Source organism: Rattus rattus, chromosome 13 (assembly GCF_011064425.1).
Source record: "Rattus rattus isolate New Zealand chromosome 13, Rrattus_CSIRO_v1, whole genome shotgun sequence".
In the NCBI taxonomy this organism is placed as follows: domain Eukaryota; kingdom Metazoa; phylum Chordata; class Mammalia; order Rodentia; family Muridae; genus Rattus; species Rattus rattus.
The window spans coordinates 32483919-32506036 of NC_046166.1; the positions used below are offsets into that span (position 1 = coordinate 32483919).

The 22118-nt window shown below is 35.5% G+C and overlaps 1 protein-coding gene across 2 annotated transcripts in view; it reads left to right on the plus strand.

The window, feature by feature from the left end:
- Nucleotides 1–22118, plus strand: part of Glra3 (glycine receptor alpha 3) — a 251344-nt gene that overhangs the window by 118406 nt on the left and 110820 nt on the right. For both annotated transcript variants that reach the window (XM_032918805.1, XM_032918806.1), the window contains exon 3: nt 9082–9149. In XM_032918805.1, coding sequence (XP_032774696.1) covers nt 9082–9149 — 68 coding nt within the window. The remainder of the gene's footprint in view (nt 1–9081; nt 9150–22118) is intronic.

Consider the following 22118-nt stretch of genomic DNA (forward strand, 5'->3'; position numbering starts at 1 on the left):
CTCAAACTATTAAAAGAAAAACTAGGGAAGCATCTGGAACACATGGGCACTGGAAAAAATTTCCTGAACAAAACATCAATGGCTTATGCTCTAAGATCACGAATCAACAAATGGGATCTCATAAAACTGCAAAGCTTCTGTAAGGCAAAGGACACTGTGGTTAGGACAAAATGGAAACCAACAGATTGGGAAAAGATCTTTACCAATCCTACATCTGATAGAGGGATTATATCCAAAATATACAAAGAACTCAAGAAGTTATACCACAGGGAGACAAATAACCCTATTAAAAATGGGGTTCAGAGCTAAACAAAGAATTCACAGCTGAGGAATGCCGAAAGGCTGAGAAACACCTAAAGAAATGTTCAACATCTTTAGTAATAAGAGAAATGCAAATCAAAACAACCCTGAGACTTCACCTCACTCCAGTGAGAATGGCTAAGATCAAAAACTCAGGTGACAGCAGATGCTGGCGAGGATGCGGAGAAAGAGGAACACTCCTCCATTGTTGGTGCGATTGCAGACTTGTACAACCATTCTGGAAATCAGTCTGGAGGTTCCTCAGAAAATTGGACATTGAACTACCTGAGGACCCAGCTATATTTCTCTTGGGCATATGCCCAAAAGAGCCCCAACATATAACAAAGACACATGCTCCACTTGTTCCTAGCTGTCTTAGTAGTATTAGCAGAAGCTGGAAAGAACCCAGATGCCCTTCAACAGAGGAATGGATACAGAAAATGTGGTATATCTACACAGCTATCAAAAACAATGACTTTATGAAATTCATAGGCAAATGGATGGAACTGGAAAATATCATCCTGAGTGAGGTAACCCAATCACAGAAAATCACACATGGTATGCACTCATTGATAAGTGGCTATTAGCCCAAATGCTTGAATTACCCTAGATGCACAGAACAGATGAAACTCAAGAAGGATGACCAAAATGTGAATACTTCACTGCTTCTTTAAAAGGGGAACAAGAATACCCTTCGGAGGGAATAGGGAGGCAAAGATTAAAACAGAGGCAGAAGGAACACCCATTTAGAGCCTGCCCCACATGTGGCCCATACATAATCTGCCACCAAACTAGAAACGATGGATGAAGCAAAGAAGTGCAGGCCAACAGGAACTGGATGTCGATCTCTCCTGAGAGACATAGCCAGAATACAGCAAATACATAGGCGAATGCCAGCAGCAAACCACTTAACTGAGAACGGGACCCCCGTTGAAGGAATTTTAGAAAGGACTGGTAGAACTTGAAGGGACTCAGGACCCCATATGAACAACAATGCCAAGCAACCAGAGCTTCCAGGGACTAAGCCACTATCCAAAGACTATACATGGACTGACCCTGGTCTCCAACCTCATAGGTAGCAATGAATATCCTAGAAAGAGCACCAGTGGAAGGGGAAGCCCTTGGTCCTGCCAAAACTGAAGACCTAGTGAACGTGATTGTTGGGAGGAGGGTGGTACGGGGGGGAGGACGGGGAGGGATACCCATATAGAAGTGGAGGGGCAGGGGCTAGGGAGATGTTGGCCCGGAAACCAGGAAAGGGAATAATAATCGAAATGTAAATAAGAAATACTCAAGTTAATAAAGATAAAAAAATAAAGACTCATTCCAAAAAGAAAAGAAAATATGCCACCAAATCTCTTATAAGAAGTAGAGTACAATTAAGTTCAGAAAAATTGAGTCGGTTTGCATGAGCGTCATGCACCTGGTTTTTCCTCTTTCTTTTTCACTCTCATTGTTTTTGTGTGTTTAATTTTGGGAGGATCTAATTTGCTTGTTGGTGGGGTTTAGGTTTTGGGGGTATGTTTCTTATTTTTCTGTTTCCCCTCTTTAAAAGACAATTGGAAAAGAAAGGCTTTCCAAGGTGGTTCTTTGCTTGGTGTAAAGTTACGTTTTGTCAAGTATAATGGTTCAAATTTGAAGTGTTCCTTGTAATCACTATTGTTTTAGCTCATGGTCTTCAGATGGTTGGATGCGATGTAACTTTCAGATCATAATATCTAGCTGAAGGAAGGGTTGCTTGTATTGAGCAAGCTTCACCTCAGTTTTTTCTCTATAGACTTATGAGGAAGCCATATTTTAAAGGTTCTGCCACCTGGCCCAGGCTGGATCCAGCCAAAATGACTAGAGATACACTGTATCCCTAAAATGTGTGAGCCAAATAGACTCTCCTTTCCTTACCTACATCATTTCTGTATTTTTCCACAGAAAAACATAAGAGTTCCTAGTAATCAAGCTTGCCAACACTAGGAAGAAGGCTTCAGTTTTGGGGAACCAATGTCAAAACAGTATCAATAGTTCCCTTAGGCCAACTAATAGCAGACCATGCTTGTTTCCTAGAAATTGAGAAAGAAGAAAGTTTCTGTGGGTCCTTTTACTCCCCATCTTCACTTGCATTCACATAACATGTTGCTTTATGTCTTCTGTCAACCATCTTTAACAGCCTTTAACTTCTTATGTCATTAAACTACACATAAACTTGCTTCAATTTTCTTCGGTACATTAATTAATTCTCATTTTTATTAGGCAATATCATGATCTCTAGACAGAATGAAAACCATTTTCAAGTCTGTTTTATTGAAGTAAAAAATTGGATCATCTGAAATTCAAAGCCATTTCATAGAATAACTGAATAACAAATGCAAGTTTAATCACTGTAGGAACACTCTATTTAATGAAAATACTGTAGCAGCCACTCTTGGAATTTACTTCTTGTCACTGTTACTAATCTTGATCCTCTCTGTTTGACTCTCGCCTTACTTTTAAAGATCAAATCTCCAATCTTCACCAATATATATTTTATACCGTTGTTCTTTCTCTCTAGCTCTAATTGTCACTTGTATAAAAATTCCTCAGAGTCATTGTGATGAACATTTGAGTTGTTTAATTGTTTGCTCTACATTGGCCCAATGAACACTTTCTCCAGTGTGATTAAAAATAACATCATCCCCAAGTCTCTGCACTGCACTTTGATATTCTGCCTTCATTTCATCTCTAAACTTAAAAGCCATGTTCTATGTCTTTAAAGGACATTTAAAAGAAAAATTTCCTCTGAAAACATCTGCAACTCCTGTTATTTGCCTTTCGGGCCAAGGATGTCGGCAGTAATGAACAATTTAGAAACACAGTTTGCCATATGGATGCTGTAGCAGTTATTCGCTCTGTTGCTAAACATAGGGTGTATTCGATAGATATAACAGTTTTTGCATTGGCACAGAGAGTAACAGATTGGCCAAGGACTGCTAAGCAGGTGCTGTCTGTGATAGCAAGTAGATTTACAATCTTCTCAGAGCTTCATACTCCATAAAATCTTTCAAGAGATACAGCAAAAGATAAAAAGTATGCTCCAAAATTGCTGGCTTATCTGACCTGGACCAGCATATGGGTAGAACACAGTTTCTTTAAAACATGATGTTTCTTATTCTGTCTCATGCATACTGTCCACAGTCAGGTCCATTGTGTATTATATTGGAATTATTAAAAAATTCTCCTACATCCAATCCTCCAAAACTTTTTCCATCAGTAAAATTAGGGATTTCACAACAGAGAAAGGATACATCCTTGTTCTAGTTACTTCTAGTTTCTGTAGTAAAACATCAGGACCTAAAACAACTTGGGAAGGAAAGAGCCCATTTGCATGCAGGCCTCATTCCAAAATAAAGTGAAGCCAAGGTAGGTACATGGAGACAGGAGCAGGAGCAGAAACAGTGCAGGTATGATGCTTATTGGCTTGCTCAGATTGTGTTTTTATATAACACATGGCAGACATTCAGAGGCAGCCCTCCCATATCAGTCATTATTCAAGAAATTGCCCCACAGGCTTACTCTAGCAAGTCTGGTGGAGGCAGTTCCTCAGTTGACATTTCCTCTTCCAAGGTAGTTCTAGCTTGTGGCATGATGACAAAATTTAATCAGGACACACACAGTCACATGGTCAAGAATCTGTAAAGGCTACAAAAGGATCATGAAATGCAAACACTGATATCTTGTGAAAATTCATGATCTAAAACATTGACCTTTATAACCAAATTGATGTTTATTTTAATATTTCAAAATGTCATACATATCAATCTTATTTGCATATGAGCATGTAGTTTGATTGAGAATGTGCTGTACTTTTGAAAACTGCAATTAGGGCTTGGTGTTCTTTCTTCTATGGGAAGATTGCACAAACCAATTAAATACTCCACTGAACATCAAATAGTACTGTGTACATTACACACAGGCAAAAATATACATATATCTGACATGACAGAGTATAAAATTCAGATCTCTAAGAACTGGCAGTTAATTTATTTTCAAATTAAATTTTAGAAATCATTTCATTTATTTACATTCCAGGCATTGCTCCCCTCTTGGTACCCCTTTCACAGTTCATCATCCCATTCCTCCTCCCCCTTGCCTTTGAGAGGGGACCCACCCCAAGATCAAATTTAAAAGTGAAATAACCTGTTCATAATTAATTATTTTATTATTGAGTAATATACTCATAATTTTCTCATTTAAGTAAAATTTGTATTAATAAATGAAAATCTGTTGTTAATAGAATAGGTATTTTATGCCTTTATCATTTGGCTAAAACACACATATACCCAACTCTGAGTTTGATATGTTTAATATAGAAATTAAATGGTTACCTATTTTGTCATTAAAAAAGAAAAAAACTATTGTTTAGCTAAAGCAGTGGTTCCCAATCTTCCTAATGCTGTGACCCCTCAATACAGTTCCTCATATCATGATGATCCCTAACCAACCATAAAATTATTTTTGTTGATAATACTATGAGTGTAATTATGTTACTCTTATGAATTGTAGTGTAACTATCTGATAACAAGAAAAAATTAAAACCAAATCAACTGTTTACTTTTACAAAGAGCTTTCTGCATCCTATTAGAGAATATTACGATAGCAGGGGATGTTATTTGTAGAACTGTAACTGGCCACATTTCCTTTTTTTTCCTTGTTCTTTTGTAAAAACATGTTAGTTTCCTTGTACAATTCTTTGTCGCTTTTATTCAAACCTCTGCTTGACATAGGACACATTTACCATATTTTATGAAAAAAAAAGCAATTCCCATAGTTTCTCTTCCTAATATGGTATTAAATGAAACCCTTATTGAGCCTTAGTGGGGTGATGAACATAGGCCCTGAAGCATTTGTTCTCAAGAAAATTTGTTAAGGTAGAAGTTACTAAATTATTTTCTCTGCTATTATTCATACTTTTGTGGACTGAAATCATATTTAAAAGATGCTGTTAGAAATAATTAGAGGACCTCTATGGTAGAGTAAAGGGAAGGACTGAAGGAACTGAAGGGGATGGCACCCCATAGGAAAACCAGCAGTGTTAACTAACCTGGACCCCTGGGAGCTCTCAGAGATTGAGCCACCAAGCAAAAGAGCATACAGGGGCTGGTTCGAGGGCCATAGCACTTACACTGGAGAGGACTGCCTTGACAGACCTTAACTGGAAGGATACACCTCATTCTGTAGAGACTTGATGCCCTACGGTGGGGTAATACTAAGGGGGAACTCTAAGGTGAAGGGGAGTATGGAGCGGGAAAGAACTCTTGGAGGATGTACTGGGAAGGAGCAGCATTTGTGTAATAAATAAAATCATTAATTTTTAAAGGAAAATAATTAGAGAATACTTCAGTTTCACTCAATGCATAGTGCAAATCAAAGTCTTACAACAAAGGCCCTTTATGACAGATTAAAGGCAGGAAAGTCATCTCCCTCCCTTTTATTAATCTCAGTTTCAACAAATGAATGAGGCCGTTAGTCCTGTTAAGACTTCCTAGACAGTCTTCTGCAACACACATGTACCTCTATCTGTATTTTATTTTAAAGTGAACTACAACAATACTAGTAAATTTATGGTTTTCCTTTTCTAAAGGAAAATTGAGAAAGTCTTACATAATTCATATGAAAGTAAAGAATGACTCTTGAGACTTGTGTAGTTGTAATTGGTAAGAGAAAAGAGCAGTGTTTGACTGTTAAGTGGATCCACAGCTAATTTTCTAAGACTGTGAATGTTTTACCCTGTGTCTATGTTCAGAATCTACCCCTTTAGACTTACATGGGCTGAAAAGGAGAAAAGCATATCTTTAACAGTTAAATATGACTTTGCACTTATCTTTCCACGAAATGATAGAACAAATTCTGCTTTCTCTTAACACCAAAATCTTAGGGTGTTCATTCTCCTCAAGTCACCTAAATAAGATAGTTGTCTTCATCTGATTTTTCCTCTTTTTAATTTAATTTTTGATATTAAGATGTAATTAGAATGTTTCTCTCTTCCCTTTCACGCTAAAATCTTCATTTATCTCTTCCTGCACTTCAAATTTATGTTCTCTTCATTCACTAATTGTTATTACATTATATATGCATGTAAATATATATAAATTCAAAATATAACCTATTCAGTCATATAATATTACTTGTATGTATGATTTCAGGGCTGACATTTAGAACTAGACAACCATTTATTATATTCTTCCGTGGGTATGACTACCTTTCTTCCTCTCAGCTTTACACAATTGTTTATAGTTCCTTGCATAGCATTGATGTCTGTCTATTTTGGTGACTTCATTGGTATGTCCATATTGAGTTCATGTTTGGCATCATGTTGATAAGACTTTATGTGTGTGTGTGTGTGTGTGTGTGTGTGTGTGTGTGTGTGTGTGTGTGTGCATGTGCACGTGTATGTGTGTGTGTCCACGTGTGTGTGAGTGTGGTATGCATGTGAGTATGTAAGCGTGCATTCCATATGCCCAAGCATTGACAGCAGAAGAGGATGCTATCTTGTTGCCTTGAGACAATGTCTTTCACTGAACTGAAAGTTTGCTGTTTAGACTGTAGTAACCAGAAAGATACTAAAACCAATTTATCTCCAATGGTTACAGGCACACACACATGCCTAGATCTTTTTCCATTAACTTATTTATTTATTCATTGTACATCCTAATCGCAGCCCAGCTCCTCCCAGTCCCCCTTTACAAGCGAGCTCCTCCTCCCACCCCTTCCCCTTTTCTCTGAGGTGGGGGAGATCCCTCCTGGGTACCACCCCACCCTGACACAATAATTCACTGCAGGACTAAGCATCCTCTCCCACTGAGGCCAAACACACAGCCTATTTAGGGGAACAGAATCCATATTCAGGAAACAGAGTCAGAAACAGCTCCCACTCCAGTTGTTGGGGGACCTACATGAAGACCAAGCTGCGCATCTGCTACATATATATGTGCATCTACAGACAGCCCATGTATGCTCTTTGGTTGGTGATTCAGTCTTGCGGAGCTCCCAAGGGTCCAGGTTAGTTGACTCTAATCCACATTCTTCATGTGGATTCTCTAACTTCTCTGGCTTCCTCAATCCTTCCTCCAACTCTTCCACAAAACTCTCTATTACATTTGATATCCTTGATATCTTACTGCTACAAATGGTAGAATATTGCCCACTCCTGGATTATTTTGGAATAAATAATGTCCTAAACTTAACAAAGAAATACTTAAGAGTTAACTGGTTCCAACGCTTTGAACCCTGTTACATTATTACCTCTGTGTAAATCCTCCATGTGCTGTATGTAGACCTTAGCTGTTTAATGAAGTGAATAAATGGACCGAATAAAATAAAATTCCCTGAAGTTATCATAAATGAAGAATCAGGCATTTAGAAGGGAGCTGAGGAATGGTTGAGTGGGGATTCTCCCCTTTGGATAAAACACTGGTAGGATTGTCAAAATTAGATTTCAGAATCATAGAATTAAACCACAAGTTGTAACAATCTAGGCGGTATCTACTGAAGAAAAGATGATAGAATTATTTAACATCAAAAGACATTTAAATTCCGCTTCCTGCCCAGCTTTACCATAACCTGGAATGCGGCATCATGCCTGTATCTTCCAAAGAGCAGACATCTGGAGCTCTTTAGACAGTGTGCTTCCAGAGAGAACTGTTCCTGTGCGGCCTGTTTGGAAGCTACAAGTTACTCGATAATTGACTTGCCTAAGAACACATTTGGGTACCGTCTTAATTTCCTGGACATTTGTTGAAAACAATCAGAAACCGATTTTGCCATCTATTGTTCCAAACTTCAAGTTATTCTGTACAGTATAGTAAACAGATCTGAGCTTTTAAAAACTCTCTTGTGTTCTGAGAACTATGGAGGTTATGTAGGAGTGGAGGATTATGGGCATACCCAACCGAGACTGAAGCAGCCAGTTCTGGTGCTTGGTATGTGCCCTGTACTAATAAGAAGAGAAAACCAAGGCAGAGAGGCCTATCCTCCAAAACATAGAAATTCCTTGATAAAGTAGGTAAGTAGAGGCTTAAGGAACTCAGAAAACTACTGTCCAACAATTCTCACCTGAAAGCTCACAGAAAAGATTGCAGTGACATGAAAACACTGTTAGCTTAGTCATCAACAAAGAATAAAAATAATAATAATAATAATAATAATAATAATAATAATAATAATGAAAAATAAAAAAGTATGGATGGGAGATAAATGTGTATATGGGACTGGAACAGTAACACCATACATTGTCTAGCTAAAAGACAATATAATTATGTGGTATTTCTAATATTCAACAAGATTTTAGGAGTCAGGTAGAGACAGAAAAACATCCCCAGGAAAAGAACAATAGAATGTCTCTGAAGTAACTCATAGACTATATTTATTAGACAGTCACAAAACCACTACAAATTTCAGATTAAAGGAAGTAGACTCCATCTTTTCCTTTCCTTCTTGCCTTACAGAGCCTGAGAGCAACCGGAATTGGTTCCACTTGGTCTTTGTGGAGTATGGAAATAGACTTTTACATATATTCAATCACATGCATTTTCTATATTCATTAGAATAAATTTTACATACTAGCTATTGTCACTGTTCAAAGGATATAATGAACCTTGAGGTTTTACATCCAGATTTCCAGAGTAACTGCCTTTGGTGTTGCACATCTATGAACAAATAAAGAATACCTAAATGGAAAGCACAGAATTACTTGAAAATATTTTAAGTGAGCATCTATCAGCTTTTATGATGTTGTTCTCTCTTTTTTATTAGGTCCTCCAGTTAATGTCACATGCAACATATTCATAAACAGCTTTGGCTCCATCGCAGAGACGACTATGGTAAGCCCATCCACCCTGAATCAAGTTTCATACTGGGTTAATTTGCAATTACATTAGCGAGAATTTACCACAATTTTATGGAATGAGATTTTGATAAATGAAATTAGTGGAATGACTAAATTGCTCTAAACTTTAAATAATGATACTGTCTAGAAATGTCTACCTAACTGGAGAATTAAAAAATTACAAATAAGATTGGAACTTCCTAATTCAACCCTATACTATTAAATTCCTATTTTAAATTAAAACTCTACCAGATTATTTATTTCCAGTGCACATTAATGGTCACAGTATGCATACAAGTAAATACCTCGATATTTAATTACTCTGCATGCTTACAGTCTACTTATACCAATATTTATGTATCCTCCTAAATTCATTTTTCAAGTGAAAAAAGTGCTTTCCCAAATAATAATAAAGATTTATAGTAGACACTGGTTGTAGAGGTACAGGCCTTTAATTCCAGCTACTCAGAGTCTGAGGCAAGAAGATCACAGGTTCAAATGCTATGTGGCATCCGGAGTGAATTGCAGGCTGCCCTAGGAAATTTAATGAGATGCTATCAAAATGAAAGAAATAAGTAAAGGAAAAATACAGCTGGTGAGATGCTGCTTCATGTCAGTGCTAATCCTGGCACTGAAGACTTAGGCTCAGAACTCAGTACCAAAATCAAAACCAACCCACAGCTAAAATAACCTACAAATCTATAACTGTTGTACATTTTACATTTATAACTGTTGCTCCATTTTACATTGCAATCTAAGAGAACCATAGAAATTTGTTAATAAGGCCCTAGAAGAGAAAGCTAATCATTATAGATCAGCTTTGTTTGTATTACTTTTTATTAATGTAAAATATTGTGTTTTATTTTCTTGTTTGATCTATAACATTAACAGAGAAGATTAGCTGATATACCAAGGCAAAAAATATGTCATTGAACTCCTGTGGACCTGGAAAATTACTAAACAGCCAACATTTAAAAACAAGTGTTATATGATTCTTTCAGTACGTAGTTATACTGCATTCTTAAACTTTCAAGAATAAAATCGTATTAGTATCCCAGGTAGTCTTAAATCAACTATGATATAAAATACTTGAAAATTATCTTTTTTAAATCTATTATCAGAAAATTCCAATCGTTTATACATTTCAGACCAATATAATAATGAAATTTCTTATGAAATATATCTGACAATTTGTAAGTGATAGACTGTGAGATTCTTTTTCTTTCAGTTGTTTAGATTTTATACACAAAGGAAATGAATTCATCTCCAGAGAAGGAGCACTTTAGCTACCATTTCCGTCAAATAGATGCAATATTTCCCATTAAACAATATCTCCATGGTCCCCTCAAATACAATGTAGTTATAAGAAAAGCATTATTGAAAAATAATGTGATTCAAACTTTTAGCATGATAAAGATTTGTAGTCACCTTTAATATAGCATATAAATCCATGTATATTAAAGTAGCACAGATAATGTTATTTTTTATATAAGCACAGTGTCAAGAGTCTATCTTTAAAGTAACTGCAGTTGTTTCAGACTAGATTATTCTCAACTCACACTGCTCTCTAGCTCTAACTCAGTTCCTATATGTATATATGCTTTGTCTAAATCAAACGAATACTACAACCAGCCTTTTCTCTGTGTGCTTCCTGAGCTTATATTTATATTCTCCAGAAAATATCTAATTTCTATTTCTTCTATACTTGGATTGCAATCCTAAAATCCTGGAATTGCATTTCCTTTTATTTCTCCTGTGCAAGATTGCTTCTAGAAAATATCTCTCACAACAGTAGTTGAAAAAGTTAGTGAAGTAAGTTCATAGGAAGTGAACAAAATAGAGGAACTCTGAGTGATGGGTTCCTAGAGATTTCTGTACTGTATGAAGTGATTCTTCAGTCCATCACTAGCCTACCCTTCATAGCTAACAATATGACTGTGTTGACTAAATTTGTTAGTATTCTGTATACTTTTCGCAAATTATAGTAAACTTATTGCCATGGCAGGCATGGCTCACTTTTATGACCTTCTAAGTGCCTAGCAAACCTTTTCAGTTCTATATATGCCCCTCACATTTTGACATTCATGAGCAAACATAAGTAGAGATTAATAAACACCCCAAAGATTAAGTATTCATTAAATATTTTACATTAGTGTCTTTCTTTTTCTTCTATGTTACTAAATAGGTGAAGCCATTGTTTTCATTCAAATGCTGATGAGATGTTTTAAACATTTCATACTATCAGCCATTATAGTAGAACTATGGTGCTCCCCATTCCATACCTCCTTGCCTGCCTCCCTGTCTCCAAGAAGATGTTGCCACTCCCTCACTTCCATGCAGCCAAACATCCCCACTCCCTGGGGCATCAATTCTCTAGAGGGTTTGGCACACATCTTCTCTCACTGAGAACACAAGTCCTCTGCTGTACGTGTCAGGGGCCTCTTATCAGCTTCTTCATGCTACCTGGTTAGTGGAGATCCTACTACAAAAGCCTATAATCAACAAAACTGGAAAATCTAGATGAAATGGATGATTTTCTAGACAGATACCATGTATCAAAGTTAAATCAAGAGCAGGTAAACTATATAAACAGGCCTATATGCCCTAAGGAATTAGAAGACATTAAAAACTTCCCAAGTTTGGGGGGGCACAAAAACAAAAACAGGGCCAGATGTCATAATACCAATATTCCTCACACTATTCCATAAAATAGAAACAAGAGAAACACTACATAATTCATTCTATGAAGCCACAATTACTTTGATACCTAAATCAAAAAAGGACCCAACTAAAAACAAGGGGGGAACTTTAGACTAATTTCCCTTATGAATGTTAATGTAAAAATACTCAATAAAATTCTTGCAAACTGAATCCAAGAACACATCGAAACAATGATCCTCCATGATTGAATAGGCTTCATCCCAGAGATTCAAGGTTGGATCAATATACGAAAATCCGTTAATGCAATCCACTATATAAACAAACTCAAAAATATCACGTGATCATCTCATTAGATACTAAAAAAGCATTTGACAAAATACAACATCTCTTCATGTTATAAGTATTGGAGAGATAAATAATTCAAGGCCCATACCTAAACATAATAAAAGCGATATACAGCAAACCAACAGCCAATATCAAATTAAATGGAGAGGTACCTGAAGCAATCCCACTGAAATCAGCATTCTTTCCCAACCTATTGTATATAGTACTCAAAGTTCTAGCTAGAGCAATTAGAAAACAACGGGAGAAGAAGGGGATATAAATTGGAAATGAAGAAGTTTAGCTGTCATTATTTTCAGATGATATGATAGGGTATATAAGCAATCCCAAAAAAGTTCTAGAAAACTTCTATAGCTGAAAAACAACTTCATCAATGTGGCTGAATATAAAATATACTCAAATAAATCAGAAGCCTTCCTTTATACAAATAACAAATGGACTGAGAAAGAAATTAGTGAAATAACACCCTTAACATAGCCACAAAAAATATAAAATATCTTGGGGTAACTCTAACCAAGCATGTGAAAGATCTGTATGACAATAGCTTCAAGTCTCAAGAAAGAAATTGAAGAAGACCTGAGAAAATGGAAAGATATCCCATGCTTATGGATTAGTAGAATGAACATTTTTACTATGTTCATTCTACTAAAATCAATCTACAAATTCAACACAATCATCATCAAAATCCCAACACAATTCTTCAAAAATATGGAAAGAGCAATTCTCAAATTGATCTGGAAAAATATCTAGAATTCTGAAAAAAAGAGTTTTGTGGGAGTCATCATCCCTGACTTCAAGCTATAGTACAAAGCAATAGTGATAAAAACTACATAATATTGGTACAGAGACAGACACATTGATTAATGGAATAGAATTGAAGACCCGGAAATAACCACATACTTAACAAACACTTGATCTTTGACAAAAAAGCCAAAAATATACAATGAAAAAAAGAAAACATTTTCAATAAATGGTGCTTGTTTAACGTAGTCTGTATGTAGGAAAGGGAAAACAGAAACATATTTGTCACCTTGCACAAAGCTCAAGTCCAAGTGGATCAAGGACCTCAACATAAAACCAGATACAATGAATCGAATAGAAAAGAAAGTGGGAAAGAGCCTTGAACTCATTGGCATAGGCAAAAATTTCCTAAACAGAACTCCAATGGTTCAGGCTCTAGAATCAAGAATTGATAAATGGGACCTTATGAAACTCGAAAGCTTCTGTAAGACAAAGAGCATAGCCAATATTACAAATAGGCAACCTACAGATTGGGAAAAATATCCTCACTAACCCCATATCTGATAAAGGGCTAATATCCAATATATATTATATAATATATATTATATAATATATATATATATATATATATATAATTCAAGAGACTAACCACCAAAGATGAAAAATGGGGTATAGAAGTAAACATCAGAGGAATCTCACAGGGATGCTAAGCTCTTAAAGAAATGTTCGAACTCTTCAGTGATCAGGGAGCTTTATGTTTAACTAAAGGTGTTTATGTAGTTTTTTAGATATGTATCTATAGCAGTATATGAAATTGATATATCGTCTTAACAACCTAGCAAGAAAACAATTGACATCTATCTTTTGACACGTGTTAGAGAACAAGAAATTTCTCTCATATGGTGAAAATCAGTATTCACTCTTTAAACATATTTTTTTTGGCAACACTGAAAGAGTAAATATATTTTACAAAGTAAAAAGGAAAACTCAGGTTCTGTTTAGACAGCTTCTCATGTGCATTTCTATGCATTCATGTATAACAAAGATTTGAAGAAAATTATGAAGTCATTGTATTGTCAGAGAACTGTCAAATGGTTAAATGTTTCATTTTTTTAAACAAAAGCCAGTTCAATATTTTTCCTGATATAAGTATGTACTTGTAGAAATTACTTTAGATCATCTAGCAATTAGACTGTTCAAGTCTTTGAAAGCAATATGGCAAAAAATTACACACATGTTAAAGGATCTTTAAACTATTGATTCTTTTAAAACATTTTCATCAAATAATTTTAGATATACCAAGATTCATAAGTAATAAGAACTAATAAGCTCATCACCATATTATAAAATTGAATGTAACAGACTAATCATAGTTATTTACTTCAGTCTAAAGAATACTTAAAGAAAGCATTTCATGTCAATAAATCAGTCAAAAAATCAGTTTCATGGTGTTTGTATGAAAATATAAATCAAATGATTATACAGAACTATGCACAAGTTTTATTTTCTTTGCTCAAGTTTATGTTTTTGGAGATTACCCAAACTTACATACAAATTATGTTATTTAATTTTACGTGTGTGTGTGTGTGTGTGTGTGTGTGTGTTTGAAAGTATTTTAATGTTTGATTATATGTGACAAAATATACATACATATTCATACATGGGTTTCCAAAATAACTATCCTATACTACTGTTAAGAGCCCATAATTTTGAAGAAGAGCAAGTCAGGTGCACAGGAGATTTTGGAGGGAGGAAAGGAAAGGGAAGAATCAAGTGCTTATTCTGATATATTCAGGATTTTGGACAATTTTAGCCCAATTGTCATCAAAGAGAATTCATTCAGCAATGGATGGAAACAGAGGCAGAGACCCATAGCCAAAGAAGGATTGCAGTAGTCAGAGGGGTCAAGGACACCACAAGGATAATCACAGGATCATAGGGACTGAGAGAGAATGGATAACCAAGGAGACTGCATGGCTCTGACCCACACCTTCTGCAGATATGTTGTGGTCTATAACTTGGTATTCTTATGGGAGTCATAAAATTAGAAGCAGGTGCTGTCTCTGACTATTTTGCCTGCTTTTGGGTCCCATGTTTTTCATACTAGTTTGCCTTTTTCATAGGAGTGGAAGTGCCTAACACTACTACAACTTGATATGCCATGCTTGGTTGATATCTCTGGGAGGCTTTCCCTCTTCTGAAAAGAGAAGTAGATGGGGGGCATAGTGACTTGGAGAAGAGAAAAGAAGGGAAACTATGACAAGTATGTAAAATAATGATAATAATAATGATAACAACAAAATAACAATAAAGAAAATATATGATCTCAATAAATCTCAATAAATAAAACATTTTTATTTTTATTAAATTATTTTATTTATTTACATTCTCAAAATCTTTCACTTCTTGATTCCCTCTCCCTGAATTCTTCACCCCAATCCTTCTCCCCACACCCTCTGAGAAGGTGCTGCTCCATTTGCCCACCCACCCCCACCAGCATCCCTCATCCCTGGGGCATCAAGTTTCTATAGGATTCAGTGCATCTCCTTGCAGTGAGGTCAAGGCAGTCCTCTGCTACACATGTATCCAGGGGCACAGACCAGCCCACATATGCCCCTTGGTTGGTGGCTTAGTCTCTGGGAGCCCTGAGAGGCATGGGTTAATTGACACTGTTGCTCTTTCTATGAGGTTGCAACACCCCTCAGCTTCCCCTGATTCTTCCATAGGGGTCCCGAACTTAATTCAATGGATGGCTGAATGTATCTGCATTTGTCTCAGTCGGCTTCTGGTAGAGCCTCTCAGAGGACAGCCATGCCAGGCTCCAGCCTGCAAGCACAATGTGGTGTCAGCAATAGTGTCAGAGTTTGGTGTGGGCACACGCGATGGATCCCAAGTTGGGCCGGTCACTGAGTGGCCTTGCTTTCAATCTCTGCTCTATTTTTGTCCCTGCATTTCCTTTAGAGAGGAACAATTCTGGGTCAAAAAATTTGAAGAAGGGTGGGTGGCCCCTGCCGCAACTGGGGGCCATATCTATCTTCTTGAGGTTGTCTCTTCAGGTTCCATCTCCCCACTGTTGGTTAGTTTTGGCTAATGTCGTCCCAACTGGGTCCTGGTGGCCTCTCACATCCCAGATTTCTGGAACTTCTAGAGGTTCCCTGTGCCCCTCATCTCACACTGCTGCATGTTTTGATTCATTATCCTGGTCCTCTGGTGTTGTCTCCTGGCTCCTCCCATACCCAATCCTGCTCCACTACTTTTCCTCCCCTTTTCCTCTTCCATCTAAACTCCTCCTGACCTCTGTCTCCCATGATTATTCTGTTCCCCTTCTAAGTGGGTTTGAAGTATCCACACTTGGGTCTTCTTTCAAAAAACTGAACAATACCAAATTTTAAAAATATATAATATGACTTATAGAAACAATAGAAGCATTAAAATTTATACATAAATAATAATTTATAAAAATTCTGGGTAGAAACTTATCTCTTAATTAGATAAATAATTTTTATACTAAATAAAAATGTGTTAAAATATGAGATATAGTTTTGATCTGCATTTTATTTTTTTATGTTTCCCATAAACATTAATTCCTGAAAACTTGATAACAGAAATAAGATGATATCCCCATTGTTCTGTTAGTGCTCAGAGCCATGGCTTAATGAATGCTTTTGGAGCTAAATCACACAATATAGGTGAATTCCGAATGAAATTAGTTATTTCTCACACTTACATTCCCCCAAACTCCCAGTTTCTATTTTTCCACTTTTTTTAAAATTGAAAATAGATTCTCCTCTTATTTTTGGTCTGAGTCTTCATTTTTTTTATTGGATTTTTTAAATTTACATTTCAAATCTTATCTTCTTCCCCAGTTTCCTATACATCATAAACCCCCTATCCCATGCCCTCTTCCCCTGCTTCCATGAGGGTCTTCCCTCACCCACCCATCCACCCCTTCCTGTCTCCCAGCCCTGATATTCCCCTACACTGGACCATCAAGCCTTGGCAGGACCAAGGACTTTTCTTCCCATTGGTGCCCAACAAGGCTATCTCTGCTTTAAATTTTTCCTTGTTTTCAATATTTATTATTTTACAAATAATTGATTTTTTATTTTAGAAATTAAAACATAATTACACATTTTCCCCTCCTCTCTCTCCTTCGAACCATATTCATGTACACTACTCTCCTACAAATCCATGACCTATATTTTATTGTTATTTTATCTATTTTCCCTAAATATACAGATGCAGCTATCTCAGTGTGTATTATTTTTCTCGTATGTGTATGTCTTACATAACCAATTCGGTGCCTCTGCCCTAAGAACTATTTGTTAGTTTTCTTTCTTCTTTATCTACCATTGGGCCCTCGTGAGATTTCCCCATCCATGTTAGCATCTATTGGTGTCATCCTTGTTAAGGTCTCATTTAGGCATCCATGTTGTTGAGTCTTCATGGATATAGCTTCTCTGACATTTCTAGGAGATGGAATTTCACAGAAATTTCATGTTTTGTGTCTTGCATTTTCCTTACACAAACACTTCATTACTTAAAAATATCCCTTAAAATACATTTTAGGAACCCATTCATTACTAATACAGTAGAATGACTATATTCAGCTCTATGTAATATGTTTTAATTTTAACAAAAAGCACACAAAAATATTTGTAGAAATTTAGCCTGGTGTTAAATAACCTTTGTCTCCAGTAGGCTGAAAGTTTCTGCAATTTCTTCCCAAAGTATGGACATCTAGGGTTAATAGCATGTTAAATTCTACATTATGGTAATAATGATTTATGTATTTTTCATATATTGCTCCTTTAACTAAAATTTATTTTTCACACTCTTAAAAGACTAATGGCTTAACATACTTTCTGAAAAAGTCCTAATACAATGATACACATAAACAATAAAAATTAAATATTCAATCCATGAACACAATGACTCTGTTATTTATAATTTCTCACTTACTCTCCATTCAGTTACTCATTAATTAATAATGTTTTAGGCAGCCATGTATTTTACATTTATTCTTAGATATTTATATATTTATTAAAGATCTTTTACAAACCATTTTTATTTTAGAGTAGTTAATAACTAATGAAATTTTGTAAAAATTATTTGAGTGTGTATGTGCATGTGTATTAAAGCTATATTGATATCTCATCTAATTTTATTTAGAAATGTTATCATTTAGAAAATAGAAAACATTTAATCCTAGTGAGCATGTGAGAGAACTGGACACCTTATACTCAGTTGTAGGGAATGTAAATTAGTCCAGGTACTAAAGAAATCATTAGGTGATTGCTCAGAAACTAAAACTAAGACACTTTATCACCAAATTCTGTGTACTTACCAGAAGGATTCCAGGTCAGCATGTCACAGATATATAAATCAGTGTTCACTGCAGCACTATATACAAACGCCAAGTTACAGAATGACCTGAGAAATCTATGTACCAATGTAGAGTGAAAATATATCTGTAAGAAGCTTAGTTAACCTACAAAGAAAACTGAAATTATCTCCTTTCCTTGAAAATAGATATACCTTGAGACTATTGCATCAAGGAAAATAAACCATACTCAGAAAGACTAGTAATGTATATAATCTGTTTTTGAAGATTATTTTTACAAATATCATATTTTGCACATGTATACAGCCACATATAGGAGAAGGTACCCAAGGGAATTAGGTATATCAATGTAAGTTGTAGGAGGAAATGAGAATTAATGTAGTTGAAATCTATAATATACTTGTATGAAGATATGTATAGAAACCATGACTATGTAAAGTGTCTGTGCAATTACTACTTTATAAATCTGTAGCTCCCTCTTAAAAAGCACATTAAATGTTACTTTCCTATAAAGAATTTTTATCAGACTCATGTTTTTTTTTGTTTGTTAAGTTTTTTCACAAAATTATTTTATTGTGGATGTATGTGTGTGCACATGTATGCGTGCATGTGCGTTTGTGTATATGTCTGTGGATGTATATGTGTGTGTCTGAATAGCATTACAGTTATGTGAAGGTCAGAGAACCACTCTCTACAGTAAGTTTTCTCTTTCAACCTCTGCAATTAGAGATCAACATGAGCTCCTTATGTTTAGCAATGTCCCTTACTTGCTGAGCCACTGTGACAGGCATGGTGTTAAGAATTTTTTGTTGTTATTGTTTTGTTCCTTTGTAATTGACACTGTGTTTTATCCAGTGATGTACCAGGATTGGGTAAAATGACTGTGTGACTTCCCCTTTATTTTGGCAAGATCATAGAATGCATTGATTTCCAAAGAGCAACTCATAATTGAATTCTGCTCTTAACCCTAATTTTAACATAATACACTATGTTTTCTCATATGCTTAGAAAAAGTCATTCAGTGCCAATATGATGTATTTCTAAACTAGTTAGAAATGTTTGCTTCCCTAATATTTTTAGGATACTTACTGTAAATCATATTTCTCCACATTACTTATTATGGGCTATCCAAACAGTTCTTTCTATTAAAGCATTTAAGAGTGAGTTCCATTTCTCGACCCCACGTAGGCCTGTTTACACTTTCCTATTCCTCCAGCTTAGCCATAGCTTTCTATGTAAAGAAATAATCCCACTCATAAGATCTTTGTAAATGCCTTTTCTATATTTCTCTTGTGGGTGCCTTGCTGTTTGGGGTCTTTCACATAATTAGTTTAAATAAGTATTGTTTGTAATAGTTATGCTGAAAATTTTTGCTGCTGTTTGAACTTATGATTAATATTTATCACTTTTATCATTTTATATCTTTATTTTTGTTGTTAACAGACATTCACCTCATGTGTGCCAGGTTCTTATTTATGTCAGAGAGGACATCAGATACCTTAGAACCAGAGGTATAGTTGGCTGGGTACCACTGTATGGGTTTGGGAATCAAACGTGGCTCCTCTATAAGCCCAGCCTGTGCTCTTAGACCCTGAGCTGTTGCTCTAGCCACCCATATCTATCTTCAAAGAAGAATCTTGCCAATTTTTTGTGTCATTGTTTCAAAAAAACATTCTGTACTGTATCTTCCATATCTAAAACTTTCAGTGATATTCTCACTTCATAGTCTTGTGTTTTAATTCCTTTGATCCCTGAATTTAAGAATTGGCATTGACAAATACATTTCAGAAAATTCATAGTAGTTTTTATCTAATTTACTTGGGTTCTTTACCTCTTTGATTAATTGAGAGTGCATGCTTCAAGTGCAAAGTTATAAAATAGACTTCAATAATCACATTGTTCTACTCAGTTTAGGTTTTAATATTTTTCTCTTTCTTTATATATTCTGTTTAAATGTTCTCCGAGATGTGTTTTTGCTGTATCATTATAAAGTGTTATAATGCTCATTATGAATTATCTTCTAAACCCATGCTGTTGCATATTAGCAGATAATTTTCTTGTTCTGGCTGACAAAACACATTTCTCTGCAAATATAGTTTGCTATAATATAGTTGACATGGATGAATACAGGCTATTTTTTACTCCTGTTATTTCATGTGTTCCTATAGTTCTGAATCCCAATCCCAGTCTTAAATCAGTGCTTTGGCTGCTAAAATATTTGTTAAATGTTTCATTGTAGAATAAGATGAATTCAGGCTAATAATTTCTAAATGCACTTATCTTTTTCTCATATACCTTCCCATATAGTTTGATACTTCCTGAAGAAGAATTTGGCTTTTACACAATTGATGCAAAGATAATTTCATAGTTTTCTATAAAAAATAAATATGACCAAAAATTAGAGACTCTACATTGTTTATGGTGTTATATGTGGAGGAGTTCCAGTCGTCTCAGATATGGCAAACATGCCTCTGGCATGTCTTGCTAAAAATTACATAGATTACATTCCTAAAACTAGTTAGGCCTATTCCCCTATTTGGCCACTCTGTCCTCCTGAGTCTAATTAACAAGCTCCAACTATTGACATATTGAAGTCTAGCAACCAAAAGCTGCACTTCCCCTGCCACAATTAACATGCACAATCAAGACAGTCCATCTCAACCTAACCTAATGTGGTTTCCCCTTTTCCATTTATAAACTACCATTTGCTTATGGGCCATGTCTATCTTCTCTCTATCTGGAGGCAATCCTTTGCTCCCTACCCCCACAAGAAAAATATCCCTGTGCCTTCCCCCTCATTCCTTTACCCTTCATCTTTTTCATCTGTCCCCTATTTTTGTTTCTCATTCCCTGCCTTTTATTCCTCTGGGGTCAATAAAATCTTTTGTGTGCTGACAACCAGGTCTTGATGTATCTTGTGAGGGTCTCTTCAACAAGAACACTTTTTAAATCTAAAATATTAAAGAGCAATTACTTATAATTCATTGTAACTTATTTCTCATGACAGTTGGAAAGACATGTACACAATTTAGAAGAAGTCTCTTGTTTTGTCCTTTTGTAACCTTTACTAGAATTGACTGTTTGGTCCTTAGAGTCTGTCACCAATGAGTTAGGTTCCTATAAATACATTTTTACTTTTAAGAGTGTTACAATAGCATTCAGAGAGCAATCCTATGTTACATTTAGGTTCAATAACTCATTACACTTCTTTTAGGAATAGCCTGAAAACATACAGATTGACTTTTAATATTAACATTGGATCTGTTAACATCTTGACCTCACTGCATTACTTTTATAGTAGTAAAGCCACCCCAAATATACTAATATCTTTGGTCTGGAATACTTTTAATTCTATGCATGAGTAATCAGGGACAGGCAGCCTGCATGTACTCTGTACTCTCATTTCAAAGCATCAACCAGAAATGGGCTCATTTATGGGAATAGTTGCAGAAAATAGTGTGTGGAATTATTACACACCTTAGTGACTTCCATCAAGTTTATGAATAAATCTCATTTTGATTTATTCATCCACAAGACAGGCCTTAACCATCATCTCTCAAAAAAGACACCCTGAAGATCTTTCTTTAATGTTAAATTCCCTGCAAAAAAAATATTTAAAAATCCATGATTGTTTAGTGACATATGGTGGTGCTAAACAAACAAATTGTTTAAAAGCATTTTTTTTTTAATTCCAGGAGAAAACAGAAATGTGCCAAACAAAAGATGCTGATGGCTTAGGGAGGAAATCAATTTCAGACTCTCATCTCTGCGACTCCTCTCCTTTAGAGGACCACTTGTCTACCTAGAGCTTCTTTATGATCTCTAGATTAAAATGTTTATTTCCTCGTTAGATATTTGAAAGGTTTGTGATGGATT